Source organism: Misgurnus anguillicaudatus, chromosome 2 (assembly GCF_027580225.2).
Source record: "Misgurnus anguillicaudatus chromosome 2, ASM2758022v2, whole genome shotgun sequence".
Classification (NCBI taxonomy): domain Eukaryota; kingdom Metazoa; phylum Chordata; class Actinopteri; order Cypriniformes; family Cobitidae; genus Misgurnus; species Misgurnus anguillicaudatus.
Window position 1 is genome coordinate 11,243,170 of NC_073338.2, and position 24,322 is coordinate 11,267,491.

At 37.3% G+C, this 24,322-nt stretch overlaps 1 protein-coding gene across 3 annotated transcripts in view; it reads left to right on the forward strand.

Annotated features, from left to right (window-relative positions):
• The window catches only part of pde1cb (phosphodiesterase 1C, calmodulin-dependent b), a 155,145-nt gene that overhangs the window by 17,963 nt on the left and 112,860 nt on the right, over positions 1 to 24,322 (forward strand). For all 3 annotated transcript variants that reach the window (XR_012371928.1, XM_055201352.2, XM_073872745.1), the window contains exons 2-3: positions 1,674 to 1,721; positions 5,270 to 5,438. Coding sequence is in view for 2 of the 3 variants with exons in the window: in XM_055201352.2 (XP_055057327.2) it covers positions 1,674 to 1,721; positions 5,270 to 5,438 (217 nt within the window). In the remaining variant the exon portion in view is untranslated. The remainder of the gene's footprint in view (positions 1 to 1,673; positions 1,722 to 5,269; positions 5,439 to 24,322) is intronic.

Here is a 24,322-nt window from a genome sequence, read left to right on the forward strand (position 1 = left end):
TTTAAAACTTAAATAGTTTAAGGCAACCGGTTTCCTTAAATGGTTTGAGTTAAGTTTACTGTGTTTTACAGTGTGTATATATATATAAATAAATACTTAATATATAAATACTTTATATAAATATACATTTTTCTTAAAATTATACATGCATGTGTGTATAATAATTATGTATATGTACAGTGCCCTCCATAAGTATTGGAACAGAGGCACATTTTGTGTTATTTTAGCTGTTTACCAAAATGTATTCCAGTTACAGTCATATAATGAATATTGGCTTAAAGTCCAAACTCTCAGCTTTATTTTGAGGGTATTCACATACAAATTGGCTGTTCCAATACTTATGGAGGGCACTGTAAATATGCACAGTTCACACGATATAAACAAAAACTTTTATTCTGCTATAGATTAATCGTGATTAATCGTTATGCATCCCTAGTGTAAATTATGACAATATTGTCATTTTTGGGCCAACTATCCCTTTAAGATATTCAAAAGATCTCATTTGTTATTTATCTCACACATACACAAAGTGATGGAAACAGGCACGCTCTGGAATGTTTGATTCTGATTGGTTAAAATAGTTTGTGTAATACTCAATAATAACGCAACAATTAACTCAAATAATTCACGTTCCTATAAGCAAAATAAACACTTCATGTCAGGGTCTTGATCACTCTGTCTTAAATGATTTATTATTTCATACTTAGACAGACTTATTAAACATCTGGTAAGTGCACATTCATGTGGAAGGACAGCGGACTGACAGGGTCTAACAGCAGAGGTGTTACAGTTTCTCATGCCAATGTTATTCACAGCAAATAAAATAAAAATCTGCTTCCTTGTAAAAATTGAATTTAACTACTTAACACTTTGTTAATGAGAAAATAAGAGTGTATAAACTCGCCAATGAGTTGAGGAATACAAGAACGCAGCAGGGAAGCTCATATTCACATTTTAACATAACGCCTGTGGCATTTTCAAACATCTGCCCGTCGTCATGGTTACATGGATGAGCGATCATTTGTTCAGTGCACTGTAAGCTCATTTTGTGTGGCGTGTTGTCAATCAGGTCCAGTGGAGCGTGAGCATGACCACTTCCACCTGGCACCTGAGAATCACTTTTAATGGGTCTTAGTGTTGGAAATGTGTCTTGTCGGTCTTAATACAAACTTACCAATGCATTTTCAGGTGTTGCCCAAAAACAATATATTCCAAAACAACAAATCCTTTGTTTTTTACAGAATGTACACAAAAGAAACAATATAAAACAGTTGGACTTTGAGCATGCCGTGTCGGTAAAAAAATAATTTTTAGTTAATGAAGCAAGCATCACTATTAGCAAGTTTTTTATTTTAGCATGGTGGCATCAGCTTTTAAAAAAAGCCTTTCTGTCTTTTTCTACATTTTTAAGAGACTTGCAGTACACTACATCCCTAGACCCCTACTGACAAAGATTCATTTTAAACACTAATGAAAGCACAGATGCTAAAGTCAGGGTACAGCAATGCTTCACACATCTACCAGCGTGCTGTATTATATTCACATTATGCATACAAATTAGCAGCAAAAAGCTTTTTTGTGTCATGCATTTAACTAAGCCCACTTATTATTATCCTGGATTCTCTCTCTCTCTCTCTCTCTCTCTCTCTCTCTCTCTCTCTCTCTCTCTCTAGTGGCTAATGAGGATGGTGAAACAAACAGACCACTGGCAAGATTTGCACGTAAGTATGTTCTTTTGCACCAGTAGGATTTTGTTTGTCCAAAACCTTGTTTTACATTAATGAGGGCTGGTTTGAAATGATGTGTAGAAGGAGTCTGTTTGCATGCATATCTATTCATTTAGCAGACAGTTGTAACATGACTATGACAGTGTGATGCTTTGATTCTGTGAGGTTTTAACATCTTACAACAATCCAATCAGATGGCGGATGGATTTGACCTGCACAGTTTTGTACACTGGTCCTCCACTAGATGGCAGCATCTGCTCTTAGATAAAAACATCAATACTGTTCATTAAGCAAGAGTTGCATATACCACATGCATCTTTATTATTACATATTAATGATCATAAACAGCCGAAATGAATATAATCATGTGTACAGCATTGGTAGGAGCCAATTAAATGTTTAATCTTATGTTTCCATTTATATAATGTCAAATCAATATACTGCATACGTACTAATAAAAACTACTTAAACGTACTTATATATTTAATCAATTAAATGATAATGTACAACAAAAACAGATCAAATGATCTCAAGTGGTGTTTTGTCTGTAAAATGTCATGTTGACCCCCTGAAATATGTTGAAAGATGTAAACGTGTTTTGATTTACACCAAACGCAGATCCTTGTTTACTTTCAAGTAGTCTTGCCCTACCCAATATGGCGGACTTGTTGATGTATCGCAGTAAAAAGCACTGATGCTGCGTCTATGCATTGTCTAGGCAAAAAACGTCTGGACACAGGGCAACGGAATAAAATTAATTGTTCACAAAACACTTTAGACAATGTTACGAGTACTATTTTTAGCTTAACATGCGGTTTTAAAAACATAACGCCATTGTGGGACTCATAAACAGTGGCTGCTGGTCAGTTTAGGTGCCGGTCACCCAACGTTGCCAGATGTTATTATGAAAAACAAACAAAAATAATAGGCCATAAAGAACAAAGTATATTTAAACCTTGTCTTTCAGACAGGCCCTTGAAATCCTTAAAAGTTTCATCACTCTGTCTTTGTAGTTAAGACTCATCATTGGTTGAATTTAATATACACATTTAGACGCACTTACCCCTGGACGCGTCCCCAAAGTGTCACCGCAGTGACGCAGCGCGAGTTCCCTCGAAAGGGAACCGTAACAATGTATCTTTAAAGGTAAACGATGTAACCTTGCTCTCACTTGAAATGTGTCTTCCCATTTAGTCCTTTAATTTGAGGGTATTGGATCTGGAAAGTCTTTGAAAGGTCCTTGAAGTTAACTAAGGTGTGGGAACCCTGTCAGAGAAATGGCTAACACTTACCTACATCATCACTTTATATCCCAAAGTGTTTCATTAATGCTAAAACACTACGACTAAAGAGTATTTTTAATAATGGGATCATTATTAAATCTGATCAATCTCCGTCATCATTTTACATTAAGTTATAAAGTAAACTGTCTAAACTTACTTATATATGCGGATGCCAATATGAGTAATTTTGAAAATCTAATTAGTCATTCAGGGAACTTTAAATTGTATTTTTAATATGAAAAATTCTGACCATGCAGTAATTCATTTGAAAGACTTTTCCTAAATTGTTTAACTTAATGGTTCAAATTGAAACATTGAGGCTCGGTTTCACAGACAAGGCTTCGCTAAAACCAGGACTAGGCCATAGTTAAATTAAGATGTTTAAGCAAGCCCTAAGGCTAGTCCTAGATTAAAACACATGTTTGAGCTGTCTCAACTGAAAATAACCTGCACTGACAGATGAATTGTCTCTCAAGATACACACCAGTAATTTCTTTTTCTAAGGCAGGTATACAAAAGATGCTTATACTGGGTACACACCAAAAGATAATCGAGCTTATTTTGGCAAATTTCCCCCCTTCCGACAATCCTAGTTATGTCCCGATTATCTTATCAGATTTCCCCTTGGTGTGCGGTGTGTTAAGAGTGTTCGAACCTGATCAGAAGAATGTCAGAGCCGTCCCGATCGCGAATCGTAAATATTAAACATATTAAATCCTGATGTGTGGGGTGAACCCCGAGGACAAACGCGCGCACGCTCTTGAGATTATCACGTGAAACAAAACAATATCCAATCAGAAAGCAAGATGATGGAAGACAGAAGCAGTCATGGCGCAGCACAAAGTGTGGTTGATGTGGATAGAGAGAGACCATGTTCCCGCTGTCTCCACGACTTCACCCAAAACCCTTTACTTTTTTCCCTAGAACTTTCTGTGAAAATCATTCCAAACACTATCACAGGGCTCCAGACTAACTTTTTTCACTAGGAGCACAGTAGCCCCAACTGAAAATTTTAGGGGCGCAACCAAAAAATGTAGGGGCACACACCGTAAATCAACATGCTAACCAAATATTCACATTTCTACTAATTTCCACTGTATTACTAATAAATACTTTAATGATAGATGCAGAAACTATAATGTGCTGTTTCAAATTCAGTGTCACATCACAAAAAAAGGTCAAATTTACTGGTCGCACATTTGGTGGCAGTCTGGAGCCCTGTATCATTGAAATTTCTTCCTGCATATCGTCCACCATGCTTATTCTAAAGTCTCGCGAGATTTTGCAAGATTTTCTGTGTTCACAGTCGAGACTTTGATTGAAAATCTGTTTGTGTGTGTTGTGCTGTCTTTGACACATCATGGCACACCACACACTATAGGTGCAAATGCTTAAATCTAGGATGTTTGTGGTCTATCACATTTTAAAAATCTTATAAGATGTAAAAAATCTTTTGGTGTGTACCCAGCATTAATTGTCTTATTTCAACTAAGGCCTAGTCCTGACTTTAGCTCAGCCTTGTCTGTGAAACCAGACCATTGCGTTGAACCTGACACGCATGAACCTGGTGTCCTTAATTCTTTCTGACAACAAAGCACCTGAACACAACAAACTTCTAATCACGACTTCAGGGGTGGGAATTACCAAATTTACGATAGCACGTGAAGGCAATATCAATAGTGAGAAGTGTAATGTTTCATTGTTTACACCCGTTCACACCAAGAATGATAACTATAAAGGTAACTATAATCATATTAGTGTTCACTAAACAGTCGGTTTATGCTTTGGCTTTGGCATTTTAACACTGACTTTTTCCACGTTTAAGTGCTACAGTTGGGTCTCCAGTGCTTCTATCAACCTAGAAAATGTGAAAAAGATCAACCCAGTAACTTAGTTTTGGTAAACCATTCTCCACAAGCATGTGAAAAAAATAGGTAATTGAAATTTGGCTCCCCTTGTGATGTCAGAAGGGGATAATACCGCCTCTTAATCTGCACTATCCAACCACTTTTTTACATCTTAAAAAAGTCTTGTAAAATGTCCGCTTTAAATGTGCAGGGTCTTTAAATTCAAGTGAATTTTGATTGGCTGGATCGATTCGTGATCATTTGAAAAATATTCCACCCAAAGTGATCCCAAGATTTCATCCTTTGTATTTATCGTTATTGCTGTGGTGTGGACTTCACTATTATCCTTGCTGTGAATGGACCTTAAGTCCTTGATTTTATGTAATAATTTTTGGCTAATTGTACTTTCCAGGCTCAAAGTCTCAAAGTGCACTATGGAGCACGCTCACAGCTGGGACCGGAAAAAAGGAAAAGGTCAAAGTTCAGAGCGATATTCCAGATGATCCACACAGAATAGAAGAGATTCTGGCCGATGAGCTTCCTTTGGATGGTCCAGACGCAACTGAAAAAACTGCTGTCAGGTTCATTTCACTCCTTTTACTCCTATGGCTAAATGTTACTTAACCTTTCTTCTGATTGGTTATGATGTTTCTCTGTGTCAACTCACATATAGTAAGAGTATAAAATGAATGTAGATTTACATATTTCAGATAAATTGGTCTCTGAAGTGTTTAATGAGAAATTAATTTACAATGACATGTCTGACTTTTGTTTACAAGTTTTGAGATCTTGTCATCTGTCTAAGGACAGTTTGAGATGTTGTGGTGATCTCTTCAGATACTCTCGAGGAGGAGAAGCATGTGAGATTACTTGTATGGTTTAAACCAAAAAGCAGCAAGAGATTCAGACATAAGTTGACATTTAATTCATTGCAGTGTGAAATGTAATTTAAAACGTCTTTTGTTTTCTACAAGGAATGGTTTTGTAAGGCCATATGAATTGTTCTTGGAGAATTGATTTTTACCACAGAGATAAGATCGAGGTCAAACAGTATCATGGTGAAGTATTATCAGCCTGACCTGACAGTATTTTCTACTATATTGCCCAAAAAAGCAGCACATATATTATGACATCATAATGATGAAATCAGCAGGACAAAGCATCAATGATTTGAAACAAGTTATTGTTATACCGCTTGGCCGCATGCATAGTTTTGTTGTATCGCAGTGGATACACACTTGAATTCATTGTTTCAATCAAGTGAATACAAATTGATCATGTTTGTTGGGACCTACATGTGACTAGTCCCTTTCACACATACAGTCTTTACTGGTAATTTACTGGTAAAATGCAGTTAACATGTCATGTGTGAACAGAACCTTTCCGGTAAATCAGTGATCCCAATTTTACCAGTAAGACAGGTTGTAAGATTACCAGTAATTTACCGGTAAGCGCTATGTGTGAACAAAAATATAGGATTACCAGCATTTAGAACGGACGACGTCAGACCGCGCTGACAGATCGGGCCAATCAGAAATTTTCTTATACAGGTGACGCATTTACCCCCGTACTGTTTACCGACGTTTCCACACACATGCTGCTTAAAAGTTGAGCACACCTGAAGTTAACATCCACATTTCTTCACCAAAGTTGTTTAAAACGGCTTACCATCAGTTTGCCGAATTGCCGACGTCCTTACACCTTCTGTAAAGGATAATGTGGAAACGTAGGTTCCGTTTGACGCCGCCTAACGCAATTTGTTTGGTCACGAGCAACTTCGCGACTGTTTGCCACAGGACCGTGGATATTAAGTCATAACCCGCCATTGTTTACAAATACGACACAGAGCTCGCCAGCCGCGCGCCACAGGTAACTTCCGCTTTCTCTCCGAGTTTACCGGTATTTTGATACTAATGTGTGAATGATGTCTTACTGGTAAAAAGACGGAATGGCACTGCATGTGTGAACAGCATATTTTTGTATTTACTGGTAAATTAATTCTGGTAAATTCATGGTAATTTACCAGAATTACTGTGTGAAAGAGGCTACTGTTAGATAACATAGAGAATGGCATGCAATTGGCTGCATGTGCACGAGTGCATGCTTGTACTCTGATGTTTATAAGATCAGAAAGAATGGGAGAGATATGTTAATTACACAATTTTCAGTTTTTAAATAGACTTAATTATAGTTCAAACTGATTTTTACGTGGAAAAAGCTAGCTGCTAGCTTTATTGAAAAACGCAGAGCTTCCATTGGAAACAATTGAAAACATACATCGACCACGGCTGTGAAAGCTTTAGTGTGCACGCCCCCTTAGGAGGCGTTCCAAATTCTGTTTATCCTAATAACAACTTTAAACAAATAAATAACAGCCTTGACGAAAGAGAGATGACTGGAACTCCACCGCTCTTATTGGTTGTCGCCAGTGTTGGGGAAAGTTACTTTAAAAAGTAATGCATTACAATATTAACCCTCATAAGACCCTATTTTCCTGTATACGTTATAGTTCCTTGGGGGTAAAAATGACCCCAGAGATTAAAAGAGTGATTACAAAAAATATGTATACATTTTAATGATACAAATAATTTATAACTTTTTCATTTACTTCCCATTTATACATTAATGCTGTGTTTTGGGAGATATGAAGTGCTTTTACACCCGTTTACCACTCAATTCCTCAACTACACTATTAGCTTGCCTGAAAAATATCAATTTTATGTAAAATTCACATAAATTATGATCTAAATTTGATTTAAATTGTTTTTAGATATTGATCTAGATGTTATGTGTTGAATTCAGCCATTTGGTGTTTAGAAAAAAAACAGTTTTATGGTTACAGTTTAGGAAATAAATCACTTTGACCAGTAGATGCCCATAGAGACCCCTTCATTTCACTGAATGTGGCCAACTGCTCAACATCAGTACTTTATTGATACATTTTGTGAATTTATGTTTATATAAACATTAGAAAGGACATTTAAAAATAAATATTATTTCAAATAATATAATTTTTTGTAGTTTTTGATATATTTTGAAATGTCTGTTTTTACAAAATGCCACAGAAATTTGACTGAATGTAAGTGTGTGTGTGTGTGTTGTGTGTGTGTGTGTGTGTGTGTGTGTGTGCACACCTGTGTGAGTATTTTACATCTTTGTTTTGCATCTGTGGCTGTTTTTTTTTGCCAAATTGTATAAGAAATGCTCTCTGTGGCAGTCATACCTTTGTGTGTTTGTGTGTGTCTGTTTGTGTGTGTGTGTGATTGAGCATGTCTTTTCTATGTAACATTTGTGCTCTAGTACCAGGCCTATCTTTCTGTGTTGAAATGTTCGGATTTATTCTGGATGCATTGATTTTTTTTTTTGACAAATTAAAAGATAATTGCGTTACTTAGTTACTTTTAATGCTTATAGTACTTTTTAGTTACTTTTGCATTACTTTTTCTTGGCTGTGGCTTGATCTCTTTCAGGCCTTGCAGGTGTTTTTATGACTGAAAAGTTCTGCATTCAGAAACTGCATATTTCATCACAAAATGTTGAGCTCTGGCCTTCCAAACTGTTCCCACACAGGCGTGCAGGCATAATGTGACTATGTTTAGTTTAATTCAGTACACATTTTTTTAAATCAAATTAATTAAACTAAAAAAGTAACTTGCATTACTTTTTTGAAAAAGTAACTCAAATATTAATTTGTACATTTTAAAAGTAATGCATTACTTTACTCTTTCCTTCAGAAAAGTAATATTATTACGTAATGCACATTACTTGTAATGCATTACCCCCAACACTGTCGCCAACGAAAATCACTTGTCATTTGCATAAAGTTGAACTGTTCTCAACTTTGTCGCGTAGCTGGACACGCCAATTCATATCGCCAATGGCCACTGTTGCTTGTGTCACCGGAAATCGGCAAGCTTTCATTGAAATGAATGAGATTGCGTTGCTTGCTAGTGGCTTGCAAAGTGCACAAAGCTTTATCCTATTGCATATCATATACATTTTTTGTGTATCATATTTTTCCTTAATATCGTGCAGTCATGACAATATTGATGTATGGCTATAGCTTCAAAATCAGTTTGTGATTCAGATTAAGGTTTACATTTTAAATAAAAAATGTAGTTTTTGAAGTAGGTTCAGCTTTAGATCAGATTCAGGTAAGGCTGCAGCTGATGAGAGCATGACTGTAGACTTTTATCCTTTGCTATAGGATATGGGTTATGATAGAGTTAATCATTTGGTACATGTTGGCCAGGCTTTTATAGGAATTGCTTTCTTTCAGCCTGATGATTATAATGGATAGTTTGAAAGTGTGTTTGGTTTAAAGTAGATGCTCCAATGATTCAATATGGTATTGAGTCCATTACCTGAATTTCTCACCACTTTAAAAAGAAGCATGAACCACCATCACTTCATGTGCCCTGCTCTTGACCCTGTGAAATCAATGTGTTTACATTCGTTTTCAGGGTTAATTTCACAGATGGAGTTGTGTGCATGTTTTCTACATGCAAGATTGAAGATATGTTGAGTGTAGCTGAGCATATCGTGAGTGGAGCAATAACTCTTCTGCTCCTCATCTAACAGTCCTGCTGTTTTATATGTGCCGATATCAACACAGCAAAGTGCCATACAGTGTGATCCATGCTTGAATTGATGTGAAAGCAGAATACTGTGCATTTTAAGTTTGGTAGTAAAACGAATGGAATTAAAATCTGGAGTAAAATGTAATATGTGTGAAAAACCAGCTAAAGTTTATTTATTTATTGAGTGTTTTCAACATAAAATCATCCTATATAATGTAAAGAACATTGTGACAATATATTAGGGGTGGGTTGATACTACTTTTTCCATATGGATCCGATTTTGATACCTAAGTTCTGAGTATCGGCCAATCCCGATCTGATTACGATACCTGAGTTCTGAGTATTGATCGATCCCGATCCGATTTAGTTTTATGTATCGGCCAATCCCGATCCGATTTCGATACCTGAGTTCTGAGTATCGACCAATCCCGATCTGATTTCGATACCTGAGTTCTGAGTATCAGCCAATCCTGATCCGGTTTCAATACTTGACTTCTGAGTATCGAACAATCCTGATCCGATTTCGATACCTGAGTTCGGAGTATCGGCCAATCCCGAATCCGATTTCAATACCTGACTTCTGAGAATCGACTAATCCCGATCCGATTTCGATACCCGAGTTCTGAGTATCAGCCAATCCCGAATCCGATTTCAATACCTGACTTCTGAGAATCGACAAATCCCGATCTGATTTCGATACCTGAGTTCTGAGTATCGGCCGATCCTGATCCGATTTCGATAACTGAGTTCTGAGTATCGGCCAAACCCGATCCGATTTTGATACCTGACTTCTGAGAATCGACTAATCTCGATCCGATACCTGAGTTCTGAGTATCGACCAATCCCGATCTGATTTTGATACCTGAGTTCTGAGTATCGGCCGATCCAGTTTCAATACTTGACTTCTGAATATCGACTGATCCCGATCCGATTTCGATACCTGAGTTCTGAGTATCGGCCAATCCCCATCCGATTTTGATACCTGAGTTCTGAGTATCGACTGATCCCGATTTTGATACCTGAGTTCTGAGTATCGGCCAATCCCAATCCGATTTCAATACTTGACTTCTGAGTATCGACTGATCCCGATCCGATTTCGATACCAGAGTTCTGAGTATCGGCCAATCCCCATCCGATTTCGATACCTGAGTTCTGAGTATCGACTGATCCCGATACCTATGTTCTGAGAATCGGCCAATCCGATCCGATTTCGATACCTGAGTTCTGAGTATCGACTGACCCCATTCCGATTTTGATACCTGACTTCTGAGTATCCAATTTCCCAATCAAATTTCGATACCTGCGTTCTGAGTATTGTCTGATCCCGATCCGATTTCGATACCTGAGTTCTGAGTATCGGCCGATCCGATTTCGATACCTGAGTTCTGAGTATCGACCGATCCCGATCCGATTTCGATACCTGAGTTCTGAGTATCGTCCGATCCTGATCCGATCCTATTTTTTGCGTTTAATTCACCGCAACTCCAGTGCATTAACTCCGCGAGCACCACACCATTCAGTTTTTGTGACCTTAAATCTCTTCATATGCATTTGATTATCACATAAAGCTTTTGAATATATTAGGAAGACTTTGAATATAGTGTATAAAAATGTTTATGTTGCTTTTATAATAGTCTGACTTTTGTATAGCATTACAGTAGTAACGCACAGAGTATCGGATTTGGATCGGCACCGTTAGGCCGAATACCCAATCCAGCAAAAAAAGTATTGGATCGGCCCACTCCTAGAAAAATAATATTGATATATTTAATATTGACTGACTGAGTAAGATCATATCAAAGATTGAAATCAATATATACAAACATTCATACCACATCAATAAGTACTATATAAGCTTTCAGGTTCTGCGTTTGAATGCACTCAGACTGCTTTAGTTTGGAGAAATGCTGAGAGCTGTTTCTGTATTCTGTGTACAGAGAGCCGTCTTTCATTCCTACTTGAGTCTGAGACAGATAATTGAAAATATCTAGTTAGTGGACGGATTGGTGATGAGTGTGAATATAAGTGGAGTGTTTTGTCTTTTCTCAGAGATACAATTCAGTGCGGTCTGTTTGACAGTATTAAGACTTTTAAATTGCATTTTCAGCCTTTTGTCTCATTTTATTTGTTTGAGAGTATGGAGTGACAAATGTTATTAGAGAGAGAGGAAATTATATCCGTAAATATTTCAAATCTTTTATCACCCGCATGAGCACCACGCCTCAATGTGTCGAGCATGAGCATGTGCGTTGAAGTTTCTAGTCTGCGTCTTTTTCCCTGCCTAGTCTAGGATGTATTTTTCTGTTTTTTGAATGTACTACTTTCATTTTTGTAAATTATTCTTGTTAATACAGTGGCAAGAAAAAGTATGTGAACCCCTAGGAATGAACTGTTTTTCTACAGTGATTTGCCATAAAATGTGATCTGATCCTCATCTTGGTCACAACAATAGACAAACACAATTTGCATAAGCTGACAACACACAAATCATTTTAGTTTCTTGTGTCTTTTTTTGAAAACACCCATTAAACATTCACAGTGCTGAAGGAAAGTAAGTGTACCTTGGATTTAATTGCTTGTTGAACCTTATTTGGCAGCAATTACTTCAAGCAAGTAAGGAAGGAATTTTTACCCATTCCCCTTTACAAAACCGCTTCAACTCAGATATATTTGTATGATGTCTGATGTGAACTGTTCTCTTGAGGTCATCTCTATGAGGTTAAGGACTGGGCTTTGACTAGGACACTCCAAATGGCACATTTAGTTTTTATTAAAGCAAGTCTGTGGTGGATTTACTTCGATGCTTAAGGTCATTGTCAACCAGCTATTACTGAGCCTCAACTGGCAGACAGCCACACTGACATTATCCTGTACGGTTCATGAAGTCTTCTTTACTTCATTGAGTATTCTGCGTTGTGCCTTAGGAGTCATCTTGTCTTTGCGCCCACTTCTAGGAAGGGTAGCTATAGTATTAAACTGTCTCCATTTATAGACAATTTGTATAAGTGTCGACTGATGGATCTCTAAACATTTTGAGATTGTTTTGTATCCCTTTTCAGCCTTATGGAGTGCAACAACTCTTGATGGGATATCTTTAGAGAGGCATGGTTTATAAGAGCTAATGCTTCTTAGGACATCAATCTTAAAATGTTTGAGTGTCTTTTAATCAATCAAAGTATTCATTCAGACTTGTCTGTCCTCTGTTTTAAGATACGTATTAGAGGAGTCAGGGAAACAATGTGCAAACTTTGGCCTTGTACAAATTGCATTTAAATTCGGTTGCCACTTCATTTTTTTAATGCGTAATCCTGTTCTGTACTAGGGCTGCACGATTTGGGTAATTTTTCCCATTGCGGTTAGTGCTGCTAATATTGCGATTGCGATTATACTAAATGGTATCATGAGTCAACTTAATGGGTTTTAAGGAAAATCCACAAACAGTTTAGCTAAAACGTGTATTTGTAAAACTAGAAATGTTTTCGTATTGCCACGTGATGTAGCAACTGCTCAGTGTCAGTAATCCTAAATCCAAAATACCGCCATACAACAGACATAGTTTTTTTTAGCTAGCAGATCACTGTCAATCTCCTCTGCATCCATCTTCGCTCTGGTATAAGTGACGACGCACACCACACACGTGCACTGCCTTTTTTGTTCGTTTTTCTTTCTTTTTTTAAACAGCAAGGAAAATCATCAAACTGTTATCAGAAAGTTGGTGTTAACAAGTCCACACATTTATTTATTTAATATAATTGCAACATTTTGCTGTCATTTAATTGCACAGGCTGACATTGCGATTGCGATTGCGATGCGATTAATTGTGCCGCACTATTCTGTACACACACAGTTCAGTAATTTACGGGACTAACAACCGCATTCTACAACCGAATTAACTCCCGCAACATGCTGGTAATGACAACTGCATTTACAGAAACTCTGCATAGTGTGTACATAACCAAACTAAACAACTACTTGTTGATAAAGTATTTAAATGTTCATCACTGACATAACAGGTCTCTCTTCTGAAAAAATTAAATGCCTATAAGAGAGAAAAGTCTTCTGTATTTGGGGTGCAGAAAATGACAGAGGCATGAGCGTTTGTTGACTAGTGTTGCCAGATCTTGCACGAAAAATACAGCGAACAAGAAAAATCCCATAATAAACCGACATAAATCCAAAGATCAAAATATTGATACCGGCAGCTTTTCACTTTAATAACACCAAAAACTGGAGCTAAAAGCCATAAACGGTAAACGCCACCACACACAATGCCAAGACAGTGTTTATTGCAAAACATAATGCTGTAATATTATTTTGGTCAAAGCTGTGAATGATAACCACGCGAGACGGCAAAACGTTGCTATGGTTACCTCTGTGTCAATCATCGCATTTTCGAGAATAGTTGCTTTCTACATACCTCCATCACTGCTTGTCTTCTCAAATAACATACACAAGCTTCTTTTTTTATTTTTTGGGTTTCCTGGGCAAGTTGCTGCTTCTTCGACTGTTTCACTGTCACAGGTAACGTTAGGGATGCCTCATAGCAAAGTCTGTCCCCATAATTTGATCACATATGGTTAACGTTAGCTGTAAGCAGTGGCTGAAACTGCTCTTTCAAATAAGCTGTCATAAATTGAGACAGTTATTAAATTAGTATTTATAAAACGGGCAGTTCTGGTTCTTCATTCTGATTGGTTGAAACGCATTCTAAGCCGTGATAAAACACACCGGTAACCTCACGGTTCAGACCACATTACATAAGTATCACTGCGCCACTGTTGCTGCGTACTGATTTATGAGAATAAACACGACAGTCTTTAATCATATTTTTAATTTGTCTACAATTGCACAATTAATGGCGATATCCAAATAAATGTCAATAAATATTGTTGAGTCATCTCGTCCATAAAGAGAAAACGTTGTCTGAGGAGTTTATAACTGAAGTTCATACGCCCGCTATTATCCACTGGGTGGCGATCTTTCCCAACTTAAACACTGACGCATTCACTGAAAACACCGTGTAGTACTGTTCATGTCTGAATCTGATTTCTTACTAAAGTTCTTCACAAAAATGGAATTATCTCCGCTTTTAGCTGAAAATTTGAGAGGTGATAACTGATAAGGGAACAAATGAAGGTAGGATGAAACTTTTTTTGTTGTTGTTGTTTGAAAGCGGATGGTTTGTTCTTTCATTTGATATTTTATGTTTATTTAAAGAAGATAATTTTTCTGTAAGGCATTAAACTAAAACTGGGTGGCAACTTTAAAAAAAAAACGCTGACGGGGAAAGAGTTAAGCATGCTTCATAGCATATTTGATCATCACTTCAACAGTTCCACAATATAAATGTTAATGTATAAATTAGATGAATGGTGATTTATAAAATAAACACCACAGTCTTAAATCATATTTTCATTGTATCTTTGCTGCGTCTGTGTTGTTTGTGAACTGCGCTCTGTTTCAGTCACACTTGATTCTGAGGAACTACTTTGTTTGGCGGAAGAGTAATATTTGTACTAATTAATTACAACTTATTTGTGTCTTATTTTATAAAATCCCGCTAACTTTATGCATATGAAGTAACCGTTTTATAAACGCAATAAACCCCTCGAAGCGCCGGGCCACCAGTGCACCCCATAACAGCCAAGGGGGCTTAGGCACTCCGCTTCGCGTCGTGCCCAACAACGCCCCCTAGCTGTTACAAAACGCACCGGCAACCCACTGCCTCTTGGGGTTTATTGCTTTATTATAACTAACGTTATATGAACATAATAATAGGTCTGGCATTGATACTACTAGGTAGGGAATTAAGGGGCGTTCACATTATAACGATAACTATAAAAAATATAGTTTTGAAAATCGGTTTATATTATATAAGAGAATAGCTGATCTCACACCAAAACTATACCGATACAGATACAATGAACGACATTATTGGGATCACTTTCTAAGCGATTTTTCCCACCTGATGAAGGATAAACCATTGATAGCATTAAAATCTATTTGAACTTCAAGTGCACGAGCACTTAAAATGACAGTGAAGCTCATTGCTGAGGTCTATAACATTAGATTACCTCCAGTTGCTGTGACAATTGACTACGTAATGCTTTTTAATCTAGTACATTAACTAACTGTTATGCCAAAAGGTAAGAGATTACACAAACTATTAGATTCACTGTTTAGAGTTACGTGAAACGCAGCATGTTGAGGACATCTGCAAAAGTTTTTATTACAAGCAATATTAAAGGCAAGTGATTTGCGTGAGTGCCGTGAGCGAATTAGCATAAACGTATTGTTTGGTGATGTGGACGATAATATAGTTATCGTTATAGTTATCGTTATAATGTGAACGGCCCTTCAGTGCTTGTATGATGTATGCGGATACTGTATGAACGATATAGTTATAAATATCCGGATAAGTTACGGCTGGCAATAAGGACGGATCTTTACTTAAGGCTATTGGGTCTATTTGATATGGGTCCACAATAATCAAGCTCATCTTCTCTTAATACAGACGAGATGAAGCCATTAGGCTACTGCTCCCCTCAACTCAAATCTACGTGCGGCTAGGGGCAGGACAGATGTCATGTCAACAATATGACCACGGTTAGCGACTTCCGGTGTTTCCGAATAAGCCCTATAGCTCCGGGTGACTGCTTATGGACAATATCAAGCGTTGGTTGAATGAGTGACTCCGGGCGGGGCTGCCACCACAGCAGCATGCAGGCTCCTGATTGGTTAACGCGGCGCGAAATTCCGCCAAAGTTAAAAATTTTCAACTTGGGTGTCAGCCGCAAATTTGCGTGAACCGCAAAATGCACAAAAGCACCATTCGCGCGTACCGCACACAACGCTCAATTCGCGCGCGAATGAGGCAGAAACGCTTCTTCCGCGCCACGCCGAACGCCTCTTCCGCGCTGCGGGACCTCCAGACGCGCGTCAACGCGTCTTCACATTGACTTAACATTGCAATCACTCGCGCTTCACGCCTCTACTGCGGTTGGTGTAAAAGCAGCATAAGTATGTAATCTACTCGCGCAAATCGTTGAACTGTAGTATGCTGCGCGTTTGCCATAGAGATACACAAACAACATGACAGCGAGCATGGAAGAACGCGTTCCCAAGAAAGGTACAGTGTCATCTGTTATTTGGAATTGGTTCGGTTTTGCGGCGTCAGACACAAAACAAACAACAACCAGCTGCAAAGTGTGTTAGAAGTCTGTTGCTATCAAAGGTACGAACAATTTACTGCAGCACCTTAAACAAAGGCACGCTGTCGAGTGGGAGAGATGTTGTGCCCTGCAAAATTTAAAAGACCGCGGCAGCACAAGCAAACACGGCAAAAACATTTACAAACTGCATCCAGTGACGTTAGTGATGCGGGTTGTCACGTAACCCGCCAGGGGGGTAAAGTTGTCACTTTATTGCGGAGCGGGTCATTAAAAACAAAATAAAAAACATGCATGTTGCGTGCAATACCCCATAGTCTTTATTAATGTTTATTTTCATATTTTATTAGGTTCTTTGATAAGGTTAAATTACGTAGGCCTACGTAGCAACGTAACTTGATATCACTGTTCTGCCCTACAAAGGCAAAAGGCAGTAAATTTGTTTTTGGTCAAAAATTACTTATTGATATTTTTGAGACCTTCAAGACCTCCTTTATTATTTGCATTAGTATCTTGAGTCAATTTTATGTTTTTTCGAGAAAATAAAAATGAAGAAGCAATTAACTGACAACTGAAACTCACTATAATTCTAAACTTTAAAGTCATTTTTCTCAGTTTCACACTCTAGAGAGTTAAGGTCTTTTGCCTTTGTAGGGCAGTGTTGGCCTTATGTCACGAAAACGCTAAGTAGCTTCTGCTGCCAGCCACAAAAATAAAATAAACAGAGAAATAAAAGTGAAGATGAAAGACGAGGTGCAAGAGATATTAAGGTCTGAATTTGTCGGTAGATAATACAAACTTTGCTTTGTAAAGGTTAAAAATGTTTATAATATGACAATGCTGGTTTCTATGGTTCATAACTTAAAGAGTAACTAAACCCTAATCCAACTTTTTTTAGTCACTGATCTGTAAGAATGACGGTTTATTAGTGCTGTTCATTGATTTAAGTAAGTTTTTTGACATTTGGATATAAAGTGTTTCAATACTACAATATATTGTGTAAAAACGTCTGAGTGCTGCCCTCTTCATGTTGAACGGTGGCTACTGCAGTTGAATTTTCCTATTGGATGTTGGGTCCAAAAAATGACTCGTGACGTAAGCAGGTTCAAGCTTACCACGCCCTTGTTACAATCTCAACACACACTTGGTACGAGCTTAGTTCGTCCCCTCTATTTCCGTTGGGATCTGCCCACTTTTCTTGCATTTTTCAAATATTGCCAGTGGGTGGAGTCAAGCTCTGACCAGGGGTTTAGTTACGCTTTAAGCGTATTGTTGCCAGTTTACAGGGCGATGTAATCTAATGGCTGTTTCCAAGCACTTTTAGGCTGAAAAAAGCCTGTTTTCGTTTACATTACACATGCTTAGTATGTCTATTTTAATGGTCACAGGGTGGGTTGGAAAAATAGGCTACACTGTATGACCTACCCAGAACTATAAAAACCCCTAAATCTGGTGCTCTTTCAAATGGACCAACCTGATCTCATCGGAATCCAAACATATTTAATGAGTTGGATAATTTATATGAAATATCATATTAGAAAAAAAAACAATAATGAAATCCCATCCCTAAACCCAATGTCACAAGCGAAAGCAAACCATTCAAAAACAAATTTTCATAAGAATTGCCATGAGATTGTGTTAAATGGACATACTGTTGTTTTCACAGCGGTGATGCAATCATGTCAATTATGCCATCAAGAATGGGTGATAATATCTGCCTGGTTCCTCTTTTAATGTAATAAGGGCTCAGATTTAAGTTCTCATTTACATTTTAATATATAGTTGAACTAAAAGACAGGCATGTGATTTTGAACCCATATTGTGTTTTAACAGTTTATAACCCTGAAGAATGTTTATGTTGGATTTTTATATAATCTAAACTTAATTCAACTTACAGTTACTTGTTATAAGTTGAGATGGATGAGTTTGGATTGATTGCTTTAATTGAACTGTCTGTTTAAACAATTTCTGCGCTCAGAAATATATCTGAACCAAATTTCCGTTCGTTTCCATTAATGCTGGTGCGTGTAAATTTTTTTGCAACCTACAGCTCACCCCTCAATTATAAAACGCGTATGGTAGCTGCCACAGGACAATCATGTCGTCGTCTGAGACAATCGCTGCGTCCGAAAACTCAAGGCAGTGACTCGTTGCCTCGCTGCCTCATGAGGAAATGACTTCGGAGGTATGAAGGCAGCTCAGAGAAAGACTTTCGGACACACTTCAAAGGCACCGTGTTTGAAATTTAAACAGAGAGCGCCTTTGTGATAACTAATTACATATTTGAAAACTACAATACTAATTTCTCGCTAGAAATGCAATTAAAAGGTGTAAAAAGTGAAAGTCTACCTTTATTTACACTAAATTGGTGGTCCAGTCGCGTCCTTGGCCGCCATTTTATTTTTTCGAACTCGACCGGGCTCGACCAATCACATTCTTAATGTACGCCCATGCATAGGTATCTCAGGAGACAGGAAGTAAACCAAACATTGAGTTCGGACATGCCTTGATGCCTTCCTGCCTTGGAAAGCTGCCTCAGAAGGCAGCAATTTAGAGTTTTCGGACACAGCCAATGTAGGGACGAAATGCACTCTGTAGAGCAGTTTGTCCCTTTAGGGCTATAGAAACATGACGGTGACTTACATATAAGGAGGCCAGTGATGTATATAGATAAAAACGTCTCATTCTAAGATTATAAAAACAGTACAGTTCATTATTTAAGGTCTTTATACACCACTGATAATATGGTTAATGTAGATTATATTGCATTTCTGTCAAGACATCCTCCTAAAAGTTACACAATTAACATTTTTAAGGTTTGTAAGTCAAAAAGCGGTCCTCTAAACAGGTATAACATGCAGAAAGGTTTTTGTCCTCTGTGCCAATTGAGAAATAATTCCTAAATGAAGTCTCATATCAGATGAAATAGCCCCATTAGCACAAGCACGTCTGTAATATTTTTGTAATGATGCTTTACGTAATTACTCATGAGACTAAGAAGCATCTAATAATATTCATATCAAATATTCATTATCTTGCTCCCCTAAAGAGAAATACACTTTTGAAAATGATTGTTATTACATTGTTTGTTCCCCACAGATGTTGTCATGATGGCAGTATTCGTAATGTGAACACATCCTTTAACCCATATGACGTTGTCACTTTTCTCAAATACGACCCATAGGAGTATTTACTCACTCAGTGTAACTTACCCGAGGCAGACGGGGCCACAATGAATTGTGGGATTTGAATCTATGTGATAGATAGGTATAGATATTCCTGTAGCTGAATTGGTAGAGCATTTCATTAGCAGCACAAAGATCATAGGTTTGGAAACACATATACAGATAAAAGTTATAGGCTACATTGAATGCATTGTACATGGCTTATACAAAGCGTCTGCCAAATGCATACTTTTTTGTGAATTACTACTAAGGATTTACATATTCGAATCAGAATCGTCGAATCTTGCCGACTGATAGTTGAGTCATCTAAGTGTGTGTACATGGGTTGGACCAGATCAGGTTGTCAATAAATGGTTAACTTTTATTTTCTTTCACAAGCAGCACACAGAAACAACTTTCTGATAAGTGACCAAAACTGCCTTTCAAGTGATGAACGAAGAAGAAACTGGCGATTAATTTTTATCTTTTTTAAGTTAAAATAAAAAGCAATGTTATAAACATTCGTTAAATGATTCCTCATAACATTTTACCACAATGTACACAACATCACACAAAATATAATAAAAACACTTTCGATAACTAAACCTAAAAAATAACAAATGTGATCCTGCTTTGGAAGCCCCGGCTAAATTCAGCGATCTCATTTAATTTTGAGATGTAGCGCGTCAAAGTAGTCAAAAAATGACAAATGACATATAATTTGTGATTGTTACTGTAAATGATAAAAACTAAGCCTTATATGCAATTCCTTAAACGTTAATTTATAACAAGAAAAACACTGGAATGAGTTTAAGACATTAGGCTTTATTATTTTACACAGAAATAACTACTTGCTTACTTTGACTTTGATCATCTCTGTATTCACTTATTCTTATATCATTTGTTTCAGGAATCTCTTTTCTATCATTTGAAAGTGAACACCGACCATAATATTAAATCACAATAGAGACAATCATTCATAAATATGGGTTCTTTATTCAGTGCAGATTTTGTGTCATAACCATAGACTGTAAAAAAAGATGGACGACGCCCGTTTGCTCTCTTCCATTGATGAAAACTGAACCCGACAGTGCCCTCGATACGGCGCTGACATTTTGAGTCTTGAGTCTGCACAGTAGCGATTTCGGGACCAGTCCTGCGCACTAGTGAGCAGGAAGTAAAGCTGCGAAATCAAGGCCCCGCCCTTTCAGAATGCCCATATCACAGCTGTCAATCATGACGTCACACTACCATTGTTATAGCATTAAATAACTAACTAAAAACAAACTTATTTATTTACATCAGCGTGATAAAACTACAGTAAATGACAGAAACCAGCCTCGGAAAAAAGATAATTGAAGTGTAATTAAATTGTTTAGTAGGTCTCAAGTCTCATTGAATAACATGGGGGAGGCGGGGTTTATGACCTATACTGGGACCAGTTACTGGGGGGCGATCGGGACGTTTTGGCTTTACTTTTTAGGGCTTGTGTGGCACGCTTGGTCATCACTGAAATTTCAGAAACAGCCTACCTGCTTTGTAGCTCAACTTTTGACACGATAACCACCCTGTGTTAAATATATTTTAAAACTTATACCTATCGAAAAAAATCTGTTTTTTGATGTTTAGTTTGATGAACTCCTAAATTTGCTCTTAAATCTAAAACGCAGAGCACCTAGCACATTCGGCCAAATTTACGACTTAAATTAGATCAGAATTGACTGGTATAATAAAAAAATAAGTTCAGAAACAATTAAGGGGCAGAACGAATGTGCAAAATGCCTGAAGTGCAGGGGAACAAAACACAAGCCACAAATAGTTAAATCCGATAACCCTGAGTGATCTATAAATAAAATAAAAATAAAGAAATTATTAAAATACTGAAAGTATAGCCAGAATTGCCAACTTTGTCTTTTTAACAGCAGAAACAAAGAGACAACTGCTTTATAATGGTTAATTAACCTGGAAACCTGGACCTGTAGCCCTGTCATTGTTGGATTTATTCACTCACGTTTAAAAATATTTATTGAAAGCTACTTTTTAAAATTATTTTTTATTATCATAATAGGTTGTATATTAATATCGTGCACTCGTATAGACAAAATTTAATAATCCTCATCATAACACACATGCAACGATTCAACTGAAAAATTCTATCAAAGCATTGAATCTTTGACTATTTGAGGGACAGCCTTATTGTCGTTACCAGAAGCTAGTTATTTATTAATTTGTAAAGTTTTAAATATTAATATTTTTCTTACAAAATTGCATCGATTGTCCTTTATTCTATGAAGGATGGACTTTAGGATGTTCTTTTTTGGGCTTTAAATCAAAAGCACCATTTACTACCATTATAAGGCTTGGAACATCCAGGCATTTTCTAATATAACACAATATATTGTGTTCATCAACAAAGATAATCATATACATATATTGTAGGAATGTAAAGTCTGAGAAGGTCATGTGAGGCCTGATGAGGTCATATGAGGACTGATAATATCGTGATTGCATTTTTCAAACTTTAGTTGGTGTGTAAGTTTGCTGTTAGAGCATAAGTAATACATGCAAAATGATAAAGCTCAAAGTTCACAGCCAGGTGATATATTTTCTTTAACAGAATTCGCCTTTCAAAGCCTACAGTGAAAGTCTTGGTTTGGCCAAAAGCCCTCTACTTCCTGCTTTAATGACGTCAGTAGAACCGTTTTTTGACTAAACTCCGCCCACAGGAATACGTCAGTCGCCAGCTAAGCTAACGGCAAGCTAAGCTGCTATTGAATTACAACACACTAAACAAACTACACAATCAGAACTCGTTACGTATTTCTGAAGGAGGGACTTCATAGAACAAGGAAGACATCAGCCCGTTTTGAGGACAGTGAAAAAAGCGCCATACAGATAAGTCAATTGTGTAAAAATGTACACGTGAAACATAAACACATGTTATACTGCACACTGTAAACACAATCAAAGCTTCAAAAACGCAGAAAGAACGTGACCTTTAATTTTTTTTAAATGTGTGTGGTTTTGTGTAATGCTGAAAGAGAGACCTACGACAGATCTAATGCCTCCCTGACCCTTCATGAAATGATCAAACCTGTTAAACTTGTGCTTGTGTGTGTGTGTGTGTGTGTGTAGTGGATGGTGAACTAGTTATTGATTGAGCAGATTGATGAACTCTAACTGATTGTAATCAATAACACAATTCCACATTGACTGTAGTTATCAGTTATCCTCTGACAATGCTTGACCTTGCCTGCTATACCGTAAATTAATCTCGAAGATCAAAATGTAAAAATCTGTATTTCAGAAGGGTGTTGATACACAATCCTTTCAAAATTGAGTCACTATTTAGATTGCCCTTATTAGTGTGCACGCTCTTAATAGCAAACAATCATAACGCTGTTTGAACAACAGGGCTTTGTCGACTCATTACGTTGACGCAAGTAATTTGTAACATTCACCGGCAAGATGTTTATAATATGCTGGCTGATGAAAATTATTAACAGACACGCAAGGCTGTTGTTAATATTGGTTAGCAAAGCGTGTTGTTGTTACGTTCTCATTAAAGCAGCTTGTTCAAGTGCCATCGAAATATGGAAGAAATAATTGCTCAGCATTCTTTAGTTTGACAGATAAACACTTTAAATCAAATACAAAACAGCTCACCTAAATGAGTCACTCATTAATTTGTGTGTATGTGTGTTTGCTCGATGAAAGAAAAATTACCAAAAAAACTATCGGATAAATGACGGAAAACTTAAACTCAGTAATGAGATTCTTGACTCATTTTGAACAATGTTTTTAAATCCAAAAGTATTTCTCCGTCTCTATCTGTCCCATGGTACTAAATTAACAGAGGGTGGTAAATGCTTAACTATATGAGGCAATTTCATTTTGCAATTCAATTATATAAAATAACGTACTGTACAGTATATGAGACGTGCAAATTTAAGATCATTATTGTCTCTGTGGCTTCACTTAATGATAACTGCACATGACAGTGCACCTCATTGTGTTATATATTTTGTATGGTAACACATACAGCCAGAAATATTTCCACCCTCTTGTATTCTGGAATTGTACATTGTTGGAGCGGCACCTGTGTGCCTTCAGCCAATCAGATTTTGAGGAAGCTCTCGCCAATTTAGTGTGCGGTGTGCTTCAGGCCACCTATAAACTGAAGCTGAAACTATTTCTCGGTTGGGTGTTTTCAGATTTGTGTGAGTTCTGCATTTGAGACAGAGCATCGTTTTAATGTCCTCCTGTGAGACCTTTCCTGTGTCAACAGGGCTGCTGGCAATGACCTGTGACATTTGGAGACGTTTACCTTTGTAGGCTGTGATGTCAGCAGGATTCTGTTTAACTCTAAAGTAGAGGTCTGCTCCCGCCCGCTCCCGCAAGGTTCTATTTTGCACTCACCCGCTCCCGCTTAAAATTCACTCCCACTTGCTGCATGGATTTATATTTAAAGAGCACCTATTTCATTGCTAAAAACAACGTTGTTTTGTGTATTTGGTATAATAAAATGTGTTCGCGTGGTTTATGGTTAAAA